The 17,379-nt window shown below is 38.9% G+C and overlaps 1 protein-coding gene across 1 annotated transcript in view; it reads right to left on the bottom strand.

The window, feature by feature from the left end:
• Positions 1 to 17,379, bottom strand: part of LOC127430615 (NMDA receptor synaptonuclear signaling and neuronal migration factor-like) — a 55,628-nt gene that overhangs the window by 25,150 nt on the left and 13,099 nt on the right. Inside the window, exons 2-7 of the mRNA XM_051680507.1 lie at positions 13,703 to 13,761; positions 12,463 to 12,975; positions 12,145 to 12,405; positions 9,794 to 9,860; positions 9,622 to 9,627; positions 8,462 to 8,530 (exon numbers count right to left, since the gene is read on the bottom strand). Of these exons, the coding sequence (XP_051536467.1) occupies positions 8,462 to 8,530; positions 9,622 to 9,627; positions 9,794 to 9,860; positions 12,145 to 12,405; positions 12,463 to 12,975; positions 13,703 to 13,761 (975 nt within the window). The remainder of the gene's footprint in view (positions 1 to 8,461; positions 8,531 to 9,621; positions 9,628 to 9,793; positions 9,861 to 12,144; positions 12,406 to 12,462; positions 12,976 to 13,702; positions 13,762 to 17,379) is intronic.

Below are 17,379 nucleotides of genomic sequence, written 5' to 3'. Positions count from 1 at the left end.
ACCATGTTAACTCCTTTGTACAAAAGATCAGATTTCCTTCTTTCCATTGAAGCACACAACATGCTCTTTGGAAATTATCAAATTATTGCAAATGATCAGGTTATGCACAACCTTGTGGAGTCCATGCCAGTTTGAGTTACTAAGAAATTCTTAGATATTTATTTACATTTTATTTTAATTAAAATAAAATTTAAAATTGTAATTTAAAATTTAAAGTAAATTAAATAATAATAAAATGTTAATAAAATGCCTTAATTTTATTTGTTAATTTTATTTAATTTAATAATTTTTAAAGATTCTTTTTTTTTTTTTTACACTATAAAATACAAATAAATCCAAAATGAAGCATTTTCACTTGTAGTCTTAGACTTTTAGACTCTTCGGAATTGTTTGTGGGAAGTTACATCTGGCACTGCTTTTTCATGCAAATGCATGTGATCGATACTGTCAACTAATATTAATTTCACATCAAGAGCTTGAAGACATAGATTTCCCTTGGTTATTCAGCAGTGTTCCTTGAAGTAAACCACTCAATATTTGCACCACGTAGACCGACACCAGCAGACGTCCTTGCTTGTGTGCACTCGTGTGCAATACTGAATCAGAGAGTGAGTTCTTGTAGCCATTTGGCATCATACCAGCAGTGAGCAAGCAGACAGAGAAAAAGGCCACTGCAGTACAGCCTGTCCCACACCTCTAAACACATCTCTTACTCTATGCACATATCCATGACAACATAATGCCTAATGATGACATTTGAATAACAGACAGATAAATAGCAAATGAGGAAAAATGAGGAATGAGAGAGAGGCATCCTTAGTCCAGAAACGTACTTTACGCAAGTACACAGACAGACATGTGAATGCTTTACCAACACTTTGTAAGTGTACAGTCCCGTTGCACTTAACATGTGCTCTTGAGTAACTGTGTTAGTAACAAAGCTCAGTACTCAAGGGAGCACTAGAGTTACCTCCAGTTGTCTGTGCCTTTAAAGGAATAGTTCACCAAAAAATGAAAATTCTCATCATTTACCCTCATGCCATCCCAGATGTGTTTTACTTTCTTTCTTTCTTTCTGCAGAACACAAATGAAGATTGAAGAATATTTCAGCTCTGTAGGTTCATACAATGCAAGTGACTGGATGCCAAAATTTTTATGCTCCAAAAAGCACACAAAGGCATCATAAAATGAATCCATAGGACTCCAGTGTTTTAATCCATATTTTCAGATGTGATATGTTAGGTGTGGGTGAGAAACAGATCAATATTTAAGTCCTTTTTTGCTTGAAATTCTTCTCCCTAACCAGTAGGGGGTGGTATGCATGAAGACTGTGAATCACCAAAAACACAAGAAAGAATATTCAAGTGATCTGTTTCTCACCCACACCTAACATATCACTTCTGAAGATATTTATTTAACCACTGGAGTCTTATAGATTATTTTTATGCTGACTTATGTGATTTGTGGAGCTTCAAAATTTTGGAAGCATAACCTGTAATACCAAAAGAGCTGAGAAATTCTTCTAAAAATCTTCATTTGAGTTCAGCAGATGAAAGAAAGTCATACACATCTGGGATGGCATGAGAGTGAATAAATGATGAGATAATTTTCATTTTTGGGTGAACTATTCCTATAAACCTGATCAACAAGATTACACAAAAAATCAGCATGTTGTTTCCGAAAGATTATGTACCCTAAATTCAACCCCATACTGCTGAATTTCTGACAAGCGCCATCCCCATCAAACATTTTTGCATAAATTTAAATGTATCCTTCTTTTCCTATAGAGCTAAGACACCTCTAAGTAATCATGTTCACATAAACAATGAAAACAATTTGGAGGTCGAATTTTCACTCCATAAAAAAAACAAAAAAACAAAAAAAACAATTCCACTTAAGATTAGGTTTAAAGTTGTGGTTTGTGTTAGGGCATATGGTTAATAAAATATGCATTACTGTTGACTTGGTTACATCATTTACATCTAAAAATTCAACTCGCTTTTGGCGCCACTCTGTGGATATTTCCCCTGGAAACTGGAACTCGTCTGTGCCCATACGTTCAACAACACTTCCAGCTTCTGCCACTAAAGGGCACTGATTCGATTTCAGCAGCAAAACTTTCGACATACTGTTGCAGAATTAACAGTGTCAGTCTCACCAGATTATTTATTCAGGTAGCAAGCTACAAACATGTCTGCAGTTTCACTAACTTTAACTAATTTGCTCAGCAAGATTCACTTCAAACTCTCCAGTTAATCTGAAAAAGAAAATTTACTGTAGAAGAAGACAGTTTATGCTAATGTAGGCTTTTCTGAAAATATAAAGCCTACCAGCGCTGAAACTTGAACAAGATGTGATATTGAGCTTGCTTCGCTAAAAGCGTTTGTGTTCTTGTACTTTGTATTTTTCTGAAGAGTAGCCTACTACTTGCGGAAAGTAATTTGTCTATCCACACTGTAACATATTTGATGTTTAATATAAAGTTATGTGGAGTAGGACTTTAGAGATTAACTCTTTTGTCGCCTCACAGCTGTTAATAACACTTTAAGTTCCTAATTTCACACAAAACAGACAGTTCTTTTCTTTAGCTAGAATTGGTCTGTGCTTACCGAAATTTGGAAAAACTGCCCCCAGTGGCCAAAGCGGTAGGTGTTGTTGGGCATATGGGCACGTGTGAGCTCCATTTTAAGGGTGTAATGTCCACGGAGGAGTTGGAAGCAAGTTGTTTACAGCTGTACAGGCAGTAATACAGTGAAGAGGACTTCATGTTTTATAAACTGTACCCCCACCCCAAATGCTTAACATAAAGCTAACCATTAGTGGAGTAAAAATTTAATGTTAGAAGGAAAAATGGCGAATGAAACTACGAATCATGTTCATCACTGATTATGCGAATATGATTACTTCCTGGTTTCAACACAGTATCCAAACCCAAGTCTTCCACGTTGCTGACACAAAACGTTTCCAGTCGCACCACAGGGGAAGGTAAACATGCTGGAACTGATGCAAACATGTCTGATAGGAGATGCTGCTTGTCAGTGAGTTGGTATAATGTGACTGATCCTAGGGTACCAAAAGTATCGGAAACAACATGCCGACCTTATAGTCTTAGGAGAATGCCGACCTTATAGTCTTAGGAAAATGCAATGCTACACATGGTTAACACACTATAGGGATTCTTCTCAAAATTTAGTTTACACTCTGAGTGTTTATGAAGTGTGTGTTTTTCTCCAAGTGTTCTGTTCTGTGACATAATTATATTGTACCAATTGGAATGGCAATAATATGTAGACAGGAAGAGAGAGGCAGAAAAAGGGAGGTAGATGGACAAATGGCTCTGTTTACACGTGACAGAGCTGTGCCCACCTGTCTTAATGCTTACTTGTGGCCACTTGCAAGAGAGAGAGAGAAATAGAGAGAAACCTCCCTCGCCCTCACAGCCAGCCGAGGATGAGTCAGAGGCTGTCACGGTCACTCTGTCAGTCTGGGTTTTTTTATGACAGGACCATGGCATTATTGTCCCATGTCTGTCTTGTGTTTCATTGTCTGTCTTTGTGTGGGTGCACGGTTTCGGTTGTATTCCCTGCCATGTGCTCTTCGATCTGTCTTGTTTCATGTCTGGAGTATGGTGTCTGGGTCCTGACTTCCTGTCTGGTTCGGTTTCAGTCAGCGTCGGGATCCGGACACTTATACTCCATGTCTGTCTGTTACTGACTTGGGTGCATCGCGCTTATGTCATCTTGGCAGCATGCACTCGCGTCAATAGTTTATGTCTGTCCTTCGTGAACACGGGAGTGCCTCGCATCGCGCTCGCGTTGCACGCCTGGATCTCGAGCTGTCTTCATATTGTGCTGAGGTTCGGTCACTTCGGTCTAAAGTGTTGGGTGTGTGTGTGGCTGAACTCTCGCACAGGTGTCCTGTCTTGTTTTTGTCACCTGTTGCGTGCATTGTGTGGCGTTTGCCTTGCGATGTACACTCAGGTTTCGTTTAGCGTGAGAATGCGTGCCATCGCTTTGTTTGCCGTTGCTACAAATTCTCTCATCTTGTTTGTCAGTTGGCTTGAGTGTATATTGCCTTATTGTCTTGGCGATGTGCACTCATGCCATTCAGGTGTTTTGTCTTGTGAGAGCACGTGGCTTTGTTTTGTTTATGTATCGCCACGTGTCTCTCTGTCTTACGTCATACCCCGCCTCCTTGTTTGCCCATTATTATTTTATTAGTCACACCTGCCCTGTCTTGTTAACCTGTTGATTTCTCTTCCTATTTTAGTCTTCTTGTGTTTGCTGTCCAGTGCCAGTTCGTCTTGTTTCCAGTCTTGTTGGTTCTCTCGTGTCGGTCTGTTTCCTCCTTCCCTGGTTCCCGTAGCCCAGCCCAGCCCAGTCCGGTCAGTCCTGTTCCCTGTTTCCCCTGCCTGGATTACTTCCTTTGTTGTTTTCCCCCTACGGGTTTGTTTATGTTTGTTTTTCCCCCTTGTGGGAGTTTTGGTTTGATTTTTGCCCTTTTGCTGTATTAAATAAACCTGTTATTTTTACTCTGCTTTTGGGTTCTGCCTCTTATCCTTACAGAGGCTTTCTCTTTGTTTTTCTCTGTCTATCTCTCTGTCCCATGTCTGCAAACTTTGCTCCTCGATTGGCCTTTACAATTTCATCACCTTCTTTCACACTCTGTTACATAATTCTATTTGCTGAATCTTTCCCCTTTTCATTAGTTATATTTCACCCAAAATGAAAATCCTGAAGAGAAAAAAAAAATGCTTTCCCACCCTTATGTTGTTCAAAACTCTTGTGATTTTCTGTCCTCCACGTAACACAAAAAGAGATGTTTTGCAGAAAATCCAGGCTGCATTTATATATTTGCAAATCTAAATCTAAATTCATAAACTTACAACAAATGCTTCATTACACGTTTTGCTGCAGTCCCCGTGAAATGTCAGCGGGGGCCACTTAAAGAAACTGAAATGGTGTTGTAATCATACAAGGTTTTAATGAGTAAATGTTAGATAGAGGTTTTTAATGAGTACAATGTACCCCCCTAACCAAAAACAAGCAAATTAACAGCAAATTAAAGGGTTATCAAAACAGACATCCTTACCCTAAACCAACACCTAAACCTAACCGATAATGTCCTAAAAGGTAATTTGATAAGAAAAGTGAATTGTTTTGATGCAACCATGACATTTCGTGTCGCTTCTATGACACTTTTGTCTCACGTGTAAGTTTGTGTTTGTAGCTGGGCTTGAGTCTACAATCATCCAAATCCAAAGTTTCTTACTCTTGAAGCTAATCACATTGGAATAAGTATCTAATGTAGGTGGGTCTGTAATACAAGCGTTAAAATGTATTGTTTTTTTAAATGATGCATTCGACAATGTGTGAGTAATAGAGCGAAAAATAAGTGATTATATGTCATAATCAGCAATTGTACTCTTCATTTGTGTGAAAGTGAATAAAACCGACAGTTGTAGTAGCGTCCCTAGCTTTAATTTCACCAGAAAGATGCGACAAAATGTAGAACACGTAACGTAAAACTTAATTTGCAAAAACGGAGTTAAAGTAATGTTCATTCTATAAGACGAGGTTGCATGTTTCAAAGAAAAGCCCAATGAAAGTGAATGGGGACTGCAGCTGTCAACCTATGAAAATGACAAAAATAAGCACCATATAAAGTGGTCCATTAAGCTATGGCAGGGGTCGGCAAACTATGTGCCAGCATTGGCATGCTGAGGGGCAATCCCTGGCACGCCAGAAATGGGAAGAGAGGAGTAGACCATTTTATTTATATAAATTCTGGACCTGTATTCCAATCTACATCTTGATATAATCCTTCCTCAAGATCACGCAGCGTGTTTTCATGAGCTGAATGGGAGGCTAAAAAAAAAAGTTAAAATGTGATGAAACTGCAGTATACCCAACAGACTCGTGCAGCGCCTGCAAGCCATTTGCGCATCACGAGCCGGCAGTGCTTCGCTTTTGTTTACTTGCGCGAGTCAATGCACCCGCTTTGCTTCAGGCTGCGCAGGTGTTTCATTTGTTTCTTTTTCTTTCACTCAACACATGATGTAATAAGGAAAACACCACTATTAATTCTTGAGATTTCCAACCCAGCATACAGGTACACCCTTCTTAAACCATGGTCACACTCAAAATTACATTAAACGATTACAAGAGAAAACATAAACCCACATCGTGGAGTTCAAAAATCTTTGTCTATTCAAAATATAAATTAAACCTGGAAATAAAGTTTTAGGATTTTGCAGGTGCGATTCACAGAAAAGGGCTAAATAGTTGATCAGCTAGTGATGTGCGAATGGCTTGCACACGCAGCGCGAGTCTCGTCACACTTTAATAGTGTTTAGACTCCCACTCAGCTGATGAAAACATGCTGCGTGATCATGCGGAAGGATTACATCAAGATGTAGATTGGAATGCAGTTACAAAAAACTTCATATAAATAAAATAGCCTGCTCCTCTTTCGCTGTTGCTTGAGAGTGTTACTATAGTGATTACCCCTCTGCGTGATTTTGAAAAAATGTTTGGCAGAATATAAGAAATATTTACGATTCCACACAATTTCATGATCAGTAACTCATTTTGTACAAAAGGACAGGTTTTCTTTTATTAAAGCACTTTCACAAGATGCTCTGTGAAAATTCACATGCAGGATCATGATTATATCATAATCATCGGGTTTTGCACAAATGTTTCACTCAAACTGTTATGCTGATAATATCATTTGTAATGAAAAATAAATGATTAAATTAGAAAAATTAGAAAAATGTGGAGCTTTAAAGTCCCAGTCCCCATTCACTTTAATTTTTGGGCAAAGAGCAGCCTGGTCATTCTGTAAAATATCTTTCTTTGTGTTACACAGAAAAAAAGAAAAACATACTTGAGATGAAGATGAGGTTGTGTAAATGATAACAGAATTAATTTTTGTTTGATCTAATCCTTTGAGGAGAAGCATTGCTGGTGTGTGTTGTTTCAGGTCACCGCAATTTTCAACCACTAATCAGGTGTTTTCCATAACAAACTATCTTTCCTCTAAGCAGCTGTGCATTGTGAGAGACATCTGGCTGTACTGCTCCAGACTGCGGCTACTGTCCAATATGACTTCGGCTGTTCCCATCCATCCACACCCACAGGAACAACTCCGATTACGTAATCATCTGTTTCTCCTTCTCTCTCTTCCTTTCATCTCTCTGCCTTCCATTATTTCTCCTTTGTCCTTCACTCCTCCCCCTGATAGTCTGATCGCTGTGTATCATTTGTTCTCAGTGGATTGACTTTCCAGAGACTTTTCACACAACCGCTGTCCAACATTGCACTCCCAAATCATCTCTGCTACTGTAACCATTTACTACTGTATTAATAAGACTTTTCTGCCCTGATTCTAAGAAATTACTTTGAATTATATATTTTTTATAAACTCCAAATATCAATCAAATCGCTTAGTTTCAAAGCACTTTTTATTTGCGTTTTAACAAGGGGTGTCAATTAAAATGATAAAAATTTTGTATTACAAATAAACGCATACATCGATATTTGCTGAGAAAAGCCCCTATATGGAGATATTTCAAAAACATTATTGTGACAGATGAGTGAAGCATTAAATAGACATTAGTTAAAGTGGTTTTAGAATTAATATATTGATTGTTTTATTTCCATATAATTTAGAAAGCCAATCACTGGCCTATATTGCATAGCAATCCATTTTGCAATTGCATTTGTCAATTTGTCCGAGGTAGATTTAAGAACAGCTCACACAGGACACATTCTTACATTCTATCTGCACTATTTGTTAATTATTGGTGTATATACACATGCAGACAGATGCATTATGCTGTTCTTCAGCATCTTGTGTCATGAGTGCCACATTTTTAAGAGGCTGTTAAAAGTAGTTCAACTTTGAAAATGTTGAAGTGAGCATTCCATTCTGTTGTGCTCCTATTTTTGTGTTGTGTCAGTTGACAACTGATGAAACATTTCTTCTCATAGTTTAAAATATTTCCAACATAGTTCCTAATGCATTCAAAGGATGCAGACAATAAAGGACATACAAAAAAATCAATTGCATTTTCCCTCTCATCTCGCATAGTTCAGTCGTGCCTCAGTTTCACAACATTGGAAAGCAATTTCAAGATGTGTTGTAGCCATAGTGGTGAGACATCAAATATGACTCCCATTTCAGCCCAACCAGACAGCAATTGGAAACTAAACTGCAATGCTTAGGTTGTTCACATCCTAGAATGAAGGTGTCTATTATCTATTTAATCCTCAGACAACAACATATTTAGTCAATGCCAGTCAACTAAGAATGGATGGATGGATGGTTGGATTACCCAACTAGTTAAAATGGCACAAATCCTGAAAGAGGACTGTGCATTACTGCCAAGCAAAGGCCTTTCCTCTCTCTGTTTCCGACAGGGATAAAGACAGGGATAAAAGACAGGCCTACAAAGTACCTCTGGATGACAGCAGCTGACTCCACCTCCCTCTTTCTCCTCTTTCTCTCTGCAAGACTCCGGAAAGCCCTGCCAGGAGGCGACAACTTTAATGCCAGTGAGGGCGAGAGCTCACTGAAGTGCGGTTAGCTGCAGAGGTTAGAGTCATGCTCATGATGGGGCAAGGTTAGCCTGATGTTAGGCAGGAAGATCTCATTTTGGTTAAATACACTAGGTTTAGCCACTAGCAAAGCCTCAGAATGGATTAAAGTATAATGAATGGGATTCATGCTGACGCGCGCAGCAGAAAATTTTGGAAGATGTTTTTTTTTTTGACTGTGTTGAAATTTTCCCATGCTCTTTTATGTTATTTTTGGATCACAGTAAGGCTGAGTATCAGCAACTCTCTCACTATATAAATCAAACTGGTCTTACAGAATCACTATGCTATACCTATACATTACTATATTGTACATTTTCACAAAATAATTTAACCCAGCTCCCTGTACATATCAAGGTACTTTTAAAGGGAAATGAACAGTAGAGGCGTTACAACAACACAAATCACGGGTAAGACAGCTGATAATCAGTGTATAAACACTTAGTTTTCACCCTGTTCCTCACACAATGCTGTCATATCTACACACTTTTACTATATTGCATGACTTGCATGGCAGAAAAAGGTTTTTAACCTGACAACATGATGGACAGATTACAACCTACAGATTTATGCTAATTCCTTATCCCACCAGTCAGAGTTTCCATTTCTCCTTCAGTTCAATTAGATCTAAAATAAACAATGTGTCCGCCATTTTCTAAAACGACACAATACTATAGAATCTTTTTGCCATTGGATACTTCAGGAATCCAACATGGAGACCCAAGTCAGATCAACTTAAAATCTAAAAAATGAAATACATCAGCATCTGCCAACATTTCTAAACCATCTGCGTCTACGATAATCAGAATTATCAAGAGGAGACAGGCCTATGAAATGTGCCTCAAAACCATTTCCTGATCAAAAAGTATGATAGATAGATAGATAGATAGATAGATAGATAGACAGATACTGTAACTTTAAACACACTTGTTAGTGGTACTAAAGGGATGCTTGGATGGACTGGGGGAATGCTCGCATTTGTCATTTGGTGACATTTAAAGAGTACTAAAGTGATACTCACGAAATCCTGGAGAGTACATAGGTAAGGCAGACAAAAAAAGAGAGAAAGAAAAGCTTAAATAACAACCATGTTTGGGAGAAGTGTATGTATGTATGTGTGTGTGTGTGTGTGTGTGTGTGTGTGTGTGTGTGTGTGTGTGTGTGTGTGTGTATGCGATTACATGGATACTCACGCCTGCATGGTTGTAGTAGCAGTCTGAAAGCTGAACATGTTCTCTTTTGGGAACCAACTGTTGTCATCTGGTAAGAAATAGATATAAGGGACCACATTAGTACAATTGTAATGATGCAAATCTCTGCATTTGAATAAATAAAACTGCGTCAAACGATTTGACACATACAGTGCCCCCAAAAGTATTTGGACACTTAAATGTGCACTCTGTGACTTTTATCTTTGTATCATCTTGGACTTACACTGACACCCAGAGGCTTGGATGCAGCATAATTTAAAATCAATATTTTTCAGTTTCAGATGCCATTGTAGAAATTTAGTATTCACAGTCAGCCATGATTACTTTAATAAGTGAATGAAAGTGTCAAATAACAGGACGGTTACTGAGATTAAGCGAGAAGTGTTCGGCTGGTCATGTGATTCAAAAATGGCAGCCCCCAAGTGCGGACCCTGTCCATGTAGAATAAAACAGCTTTTATAAGGTTACTGATATGACTGGAGTCTTCATTTTAATGTGAGAGCTCAGGATTTCCTACATATATAGTAAAATTACAATTCATGTCTTTAACTCATTAAAAAAGTTAAACTTTTTTAATAAGGAAAAAATGACTGAGTGCACCTTTAAGCCACACTTAAAAATGTTTGTTATAGCAAGAGATATAAAAATATCAAACCATGGCATATCAAAAAAATAACAAAGTGGCATTTGCAAACAAATGATGTTAGATCTTTTCTCAGAACTTACTTCACTTTTCGCAGTCTAACCAGCTGGTTCCAAGGTGATTTTTAGACCTTTGATACTTGCATTTTTTGTACTGAGACAAGAAGTCAAACCTCTTTTCACTAATTCGCAGGTTTGAGTTTACCAAATTTTATATGAAGCAAAACATGAAACTTCTACACATAAACTTGTTTTTTTTCGCTCTCTCATGTTCGCTTGTGTATGAATAGAAATAAATGGAGCACAGTGTCTAGTGTAATGGAGCAATTTTAGTGTAACGCCGACTTTAGTTTGAGAACCAGAAACTGTCCAAAGGTGATTTGTCTTGATTTTAAACAGTATATTTATTGTCCTTACCAACTTCTTTTTGTGAAATGTTTTGCTTGAAAAGTCTTTCTTGAAAATAAATGCCTTATGGTTGATATTTTGTTATCTAATGCAATGCCATTCATGCACTTTTCAGTGTGATTTTAGTGTCAATATACTTGAGAGCCACAGAACGCCTGTGTTGGGTAAGATGCTCAAAGAAAGTAATCCAATACAAACTACTAATTAATGATAAGATTACTTGATAACTTACATTACTAAGTACACTTTGTTTTTAAGTTATTTTCTAAAACACTTCTCACAGAAAAGTTTGTTTTTCTGCTCAACCAATACAAAATAATGGCTATATTTCCTGCTTCTTCAATTTCACACCGTTCAGATGTCACAGAAATGCAAACAATCACACATATTAACATAAATAATTTTTTTAATCTATTTTGCATACTGCAGATATTATTTTTTAGAAATATGTGTAACCCTAACAATGTATTTAAAACAATTACTGGTAACTTAACTGGGTATCACTTTAAAATAAGGTTCAATTTATTAAAGGTAGCACTTTTTTACAGTACTTCTCTGAATTTACGTACTATTTAATTACAACAACTACAGTAATTACTTGGTACTAACCTTAACCCATATTAAGTACATGTAGTTACCTAATATTACTCAGTACTTTCTTGGGTAAGTACATTATAAGTATACTGAAAGTACACATACTGTAAAATAAAGTGCAACCTAGTTAACATTAACAAGAACAACAACATTAGTTAACATGAACTAACAATCAACAACTGCATTTTTATTAACTAACATTAACAAAGATGAACAAATGCTGTAAACATATTATTCATTGTTTGTTCGATCCCTAATGCATTAACTAATGTTAACAAATGGAACCTTATTGTAAAATGTTACCCTTAATTGAAAGTCAGTAACTGTAATCTGATTACAAAATCAGATCAGAAATGTAAAAAGTAATGCCGTCCACTACTTTTGACTTAAAAAAGTAATTATATTTCTGTAACTAATTAATTGGTAATCAGATTACACCCAACACTGCAGAATGCAGATCCACTTCATAGAGACTACACACACACACACACAAACACACACACACAAGTTCACTCCATAGAGGGAGAGAGCACAAACCGACACACAGGAGAGAGGAGAGAGAGACAGGAGAAAAACAGACCACAGCACATCGAACATATCGACGCCCCCTGCTTTAGGCTGAACCCCACCCCCTCCCTTTGGCCAGAGCCTTTCTCTCTCTCTCCCTCCTCCTGCTCTCCCCCTCTCACCTCGCTCCATCCCAGTCACCCGGTCCACACTGCACATCCGCTCTAGTGGTGGCCGGCACTGCTTGCCTGCCTCTCGGGTGCTGCTCTCCAGGTCCAGGGAGCCCTGGCTGCGTGACGGAGCCCCGGGACAGGCCTCGCAAGCCAGGCCACAATCCTTGCCTTCGCCCCAGCCATGGATGTTATGTGCGCTGACCGAACTCTGTAGCGGCTGGGAAAGGTGACGGTGGTGGTGCGTTTCTCCATGGTGATGATGCGATGTTCCTGGTCCATTTCCCCCGCTGGTGATGTGCTGGGTGTGGTTGATTCCACCGCTTCCACCTGTGCCACTGCTGCTGGTGTTGCCGTAATGGTGGTTGCCATGATGATGGTTGCCGTGGTGATGGTTGCCACTTCCACCTACATGGTGGTGGTGGTGCTGGGTTGGAGATGACAAGTTGGAGGAGGTGCAAGGTTGGGAAAGCGTTTGGGCATGGCACGCTTCCCGTGCTCCTTTTAAGACCTCAAGTTCGAGGTTCTCCTTGCTTCCCTGGCTGGTTCCCAGCATGCCGCACTCTCCAGTGATGGTGTAGACTCGAGCAGGCTGCAGGGCACACTCCACACACTTCTGCTCGTCCTCTTCGGCCGAGAAGCTGCGTTCCAGGGACAGGCGACTCTTGGAGGACGTTGTCGGAGGAGGGGGTTCCAGGTGGCCCAGGGCAGGGTTGATCAGGCTGGGGTTGGCGCTGACAGTGGAGCCCTGGAGGGTGTAGGTGTGAAGGTTGTTGTTCTGAGCGCTCAGGCTGTCTGGGGAGTCAGAGTCGTGGCCAATGAGGTTGTCAGAAAGTAAGTGATCTTTAATCACACATTGGGACAGAGAGAGAGAGAGCAAGAAGGGGATAGGAAATGAATGAGAAACAGGTAGTGAGAGGGGTGGAATTCACTAATGAACAGAGTGCAACAGTCTGGTTTTGGAAGCAAAAATACCCTTTATTTGTCCATTGGTTAATTGATTTGAATGATAACTTACAAACCTTAAAAGGCAGACCTACCATTAGCCCTAAGGTTGCTAATCAATGGTGAACTTGGAAATGGAAAACTCCTCTTTTATAGAAAATTCTGTTTTTCCATAGGCAGTGATTGTGCAACATTAACTGCTACAGAGAAATAGCATTGAGTTTTTTTTAATAAAACAAAACCTAAAGAGCCTCATTTAAATAAAAAGGAGGTGTGTTTGTGCTGAAAATGACAAACACTTAATATAAATATGACGCAGCACTATTTCAGTGCATTTAGTGTCTGGTTAATCTGGATTGCAGGTGGTTAGTGAATACAACGCAGGTTTTTGCGCAGGAATATCATGCACAAAACTGCCACAACTGTTTAGTGAATTCGCCCAACAGAGAAAAGACAGATGAGGTAACACACTACATTAAGAAGCTGCACAGTTCTTAATAAATCAGTAACATGCCTGGAGTCTTATAAACTCATACTCAGATGCTATAAGGAGATAGACCAGAAAGAAGAAAAGCAGAGACAAACAGCAGAAGGAAAAGAGGAATGGGGTAAGTAGATGTCTGACCTGATCCTTTGCAGTTCTCAGGGTGAGTGTGAAGGTACTCTCCAAATGCACGAGCTGCTCTGCAAAGACACACACAAACATTGTTCATATGGCTACAGGACAACAGAAGCATGACACCACAGTTTAATCCACTTTTGAGGAGGTTTTATGATTTATAAACTGGATCCTAATTGTAGCACTTTTTCCAAATCTATTGTTATTTGCTATTGTTGCTGCAACCCTTATTGAATTAACATTAACCTGCATTAAATTACTATGTTATTGCCAAGATTTTTGAAAGGCTGCTTTATGGTACAATGCCTAAATTGCTGTTTGGCTATAGATTAACGTTAAACAATGGCCCACAGGACCAAGGTGAAGTCAGCCAAAAAGGAAAGATGTTTCAGAGCTGGAGCAAGTTTTTACATTTTGATGGAAATTTATATATACTTTTTTCTTTGGAATAACATGCACTGATGCATTGAACACAATAAGACAGGAACATGTATCAATAAAGCAAATAGGGTTAATTTTGACTTTATGTTGACTTTAAAATCATAACTTACTGATTGCCCCTTTCTTTAAAGACACATTTTCAAACATATACCCACTAACACAAGGAAGCTCTTCACACTAAGTCTAGCTTGACGATGATCCTTATATATCCTTAACTCTTCCTTCTTCCAGATGTCGGTGTCGGTTTCACTCACATCTTTTTTCTATTTTGAAATGACATGCCAAGTCCGGTCTACTGTTAGCCTCATAATATCACCTGCTAAGCTGACAGCAGACTCGTGTATAAAGGGCTTTCACATGGATGTAAGTAATACACTGTATGTATTCTGCAATAGTCTATATTGGGAGATTGAAAGCTGGACTCCTCAAACTGGAGAATGTGGTTCAGCCTCTGCAGTGTGAATGCTGAAATGAGGGGCAGGCATGTGGAATCGCATGTGACTGTGAAAAAGAGGGCATATGGCAGAAAGAAAGGTGGGAATATGAGAAAGGAGGAGAGGAGGAGGAAGAGAGACACATGCAGTGTAAATGTGATTGGTTGCTTTGTATTTCCGTGCCACCCACAGGTTCAGATGTAGCTTTTTTATCTTTCCAGTCCAAGAGGGAGAATGCGGGAAAATGGTGGATTTAGAGGGTGCAAAGGGGAGGAACAAACAGAAATGCGGAGACAAATAGAGATATGGAGGAAAGAGAGATAAGAGGGCAAAGCAGGAAAGCAGGAGGTAGAATAGGTGAGAAATGTGCCACTAGTGTGTAATTTCTGCACCACTAGCTTTACCAAATATAACTGCCAAATATTTATGCATTTGGCAGACGCTTTATTCTAAAGTGACTTACAGTGCATTCAAACTATATATTTTATCAATATGTAGGTTCACTGGGAATCAAACCCATGACCTTTGCATTGCAAATGCCTTGCTCTACTAGTTGAGCTACAGTAACAAAAATAATGAATGACCAACATTGTCACACAGGAGGTCTTCATATTGTTTCCAAAACTTCAAGTACCCTAGGATTGGCCACATTATGCCGACTTACTGACAAGTGGCATCTCCTACCAGACATGCTTTCATCGGCTCCAGCATGTTTACCTTCCCCTGTGGTGCGACCGGAAGCACGCAGGATCAGCAAGACGAAACCAGAAAGTAAATGCATTTGCAAAATCAGTGACGAGCATGATTCTGAGGTTGCATTCTTTCCTCTAACATAAAATTTTTACTCCACTGATGGTTAGGGTTAAGTTTGGGATTTGGGGTACAGTTTATAAAACATGTGTTCCTCTTCACTGTATTACAGCCTGTACAGCTGAAAACAACTCGCTTCACAACTTGCTTTTGGCGCACTCCGTGGACATTTCACTCTGAAAATGGCGCTCACACACCCAACAACACTTACTGCTTTTGCCACTGGGGGCAGTGTTTCGAATTTTAGTAAGCACAGACCAATTTTAGCTAAAGAAAAGTCAACCTACTGCTTCCGATTTCAATGTGAGATCAGTCTGTTCAAACAGATTTCATATCAACAACACCCATATATAAAATGTCTGTACTGTATATGTATATGTCTGTGTATGTTATAGAGAGATTCTATTAAATATAATGGAAATATCTCCATTAGTTAATGTAGAGAGCTTTGATTGGCTCAAATTAAAGGCTCATAAATAACAGTGAGGAAAAACATCAGCTTTATAACCTCAAGAGACCCTCAAATCATCCCTCATTACATCAAAATAACCACTTGTTTGATACTTCATTCACCAGTAGCTGTAAAGAGAGAGCATCATAGAGCAAGAAGAAAAAACTGCTATACAAGCTGTGGTAAGGTCTCTGACATTCTTCTCAAGGAGGAAGGAGGAAGCGGGAGCCGGGTTAACATCCACACGTAAGACATTTATTGTTCCACTTTTCAGTGTCACACACCAAGGGTTTGCTTTTCAGCACAATCCCCGACACACATAAACGACAGCCTTGCTTTTCAGCAGTCACTGTAACATCAACAAGCATACACACACAGCTTCGTGCATCTCTCTCTCTCTAGAACTGGTGCCCTGGCTCCTCTTTATCTCTCTCCCGGCTGATTGGGATAATTCTCCGCCAGGTGTCCATTCTTGCTGCTCGGCCATGCCCTGCTCACCACACAAGCGTCACAACCTTCCCCACAGGAGATATGTCACTGCTGGCTCAACGCAAACAGCAGGAATCGAAGAGACAGAAAGAGAAACATTAATTAGTTTTTGCCTGAGGGGCTATCATCATTAACATCAATTACACCTACTGTGAATCATGGGATGCAGATTTAGCCAATCAGAACCACAGATATGATTTTAATAAATGATGAGGCTAGCATGATTGAAGACCCTTTAAGAAAAGTCAATTGACTGAACGACCATCTTGGAAGCAGCCCTAGGCAGCTTTTTTTTTTTTTTTACCAAGTCCTGTAAGTACCAATGCTATCTTCTTGAATGGGGAAAGAAATCTCTGGAGAAAAGCTCAGCAAGTTACATTTTAACAATGTCAAATCAGCAATGGTCACATCAATTTTGCTCAAATTGCAAAAAAGAAAAAAAGCTGGTCTAGCTATGTGTATTCTAGAGTAAAAAACAGACAATGACTCTGTCAAAAAAGCAAATGGCTCTTGTTCCTGAATGGTAAGACTTTCCTTTTTACAACCACCATATTGAGCTTTACAGTTTCTCCTATTTATTTTTTTGCAAGTGGTATGTCGCTTCTTTCTTATGTTTATTGTATAACAATGACATGACATTTACTCATTTAGTAGACGCTTTAATTCAAAGTGACTTACAGTATAGTACATTCAACCAGTATGTGCATTCCTGAGAATCCAACAACCTGGTCTCATAGAATCATGTTACTATAACTACATTTTTGCTAAATTAGTTTCATGTGGCTTGTTGTACATATTGCGGCAGTTTCCTGGTGAAATTAACATTAGATGTTCTACAACAACATTGACTTTTATTCCTTTTATTCACACAAATCATGAGTAAAATGACAGATTATCAGGTTCATAAACACATTTTGCTCTGTTCCTCACATAATGCTATCTTATGACATGAAAACACTTTTGCTATAGTGCATATAGGTTATGAGGCAATACATTTTACATCTGCATTACATAACCAACTAAATAACCTTATTTCAACATGATCAAGTTGCAACAAG

This window comes from Myxocyprinus asiaticus, chromosome 40, assembly GCF_019703515.2.
Source record: "Myxocyprinus asiaticus isolate MX2 ecotype Aquarium Trade chromosome 40, UBuf_Myxa_2, whole genome shotgun sequence".
NCBI lineage: Eukaryota > Metazoa > Chordata > Actinopteri > Cypriniformes > Catostomidae > Myxocyprinus > Myxocyprinus asiaticus.
The sequence above is the reverse complement of the archived record's forward strand: the minus strand, read 5'-3'. Positions and strand labels throughout refer to the sequence as shown.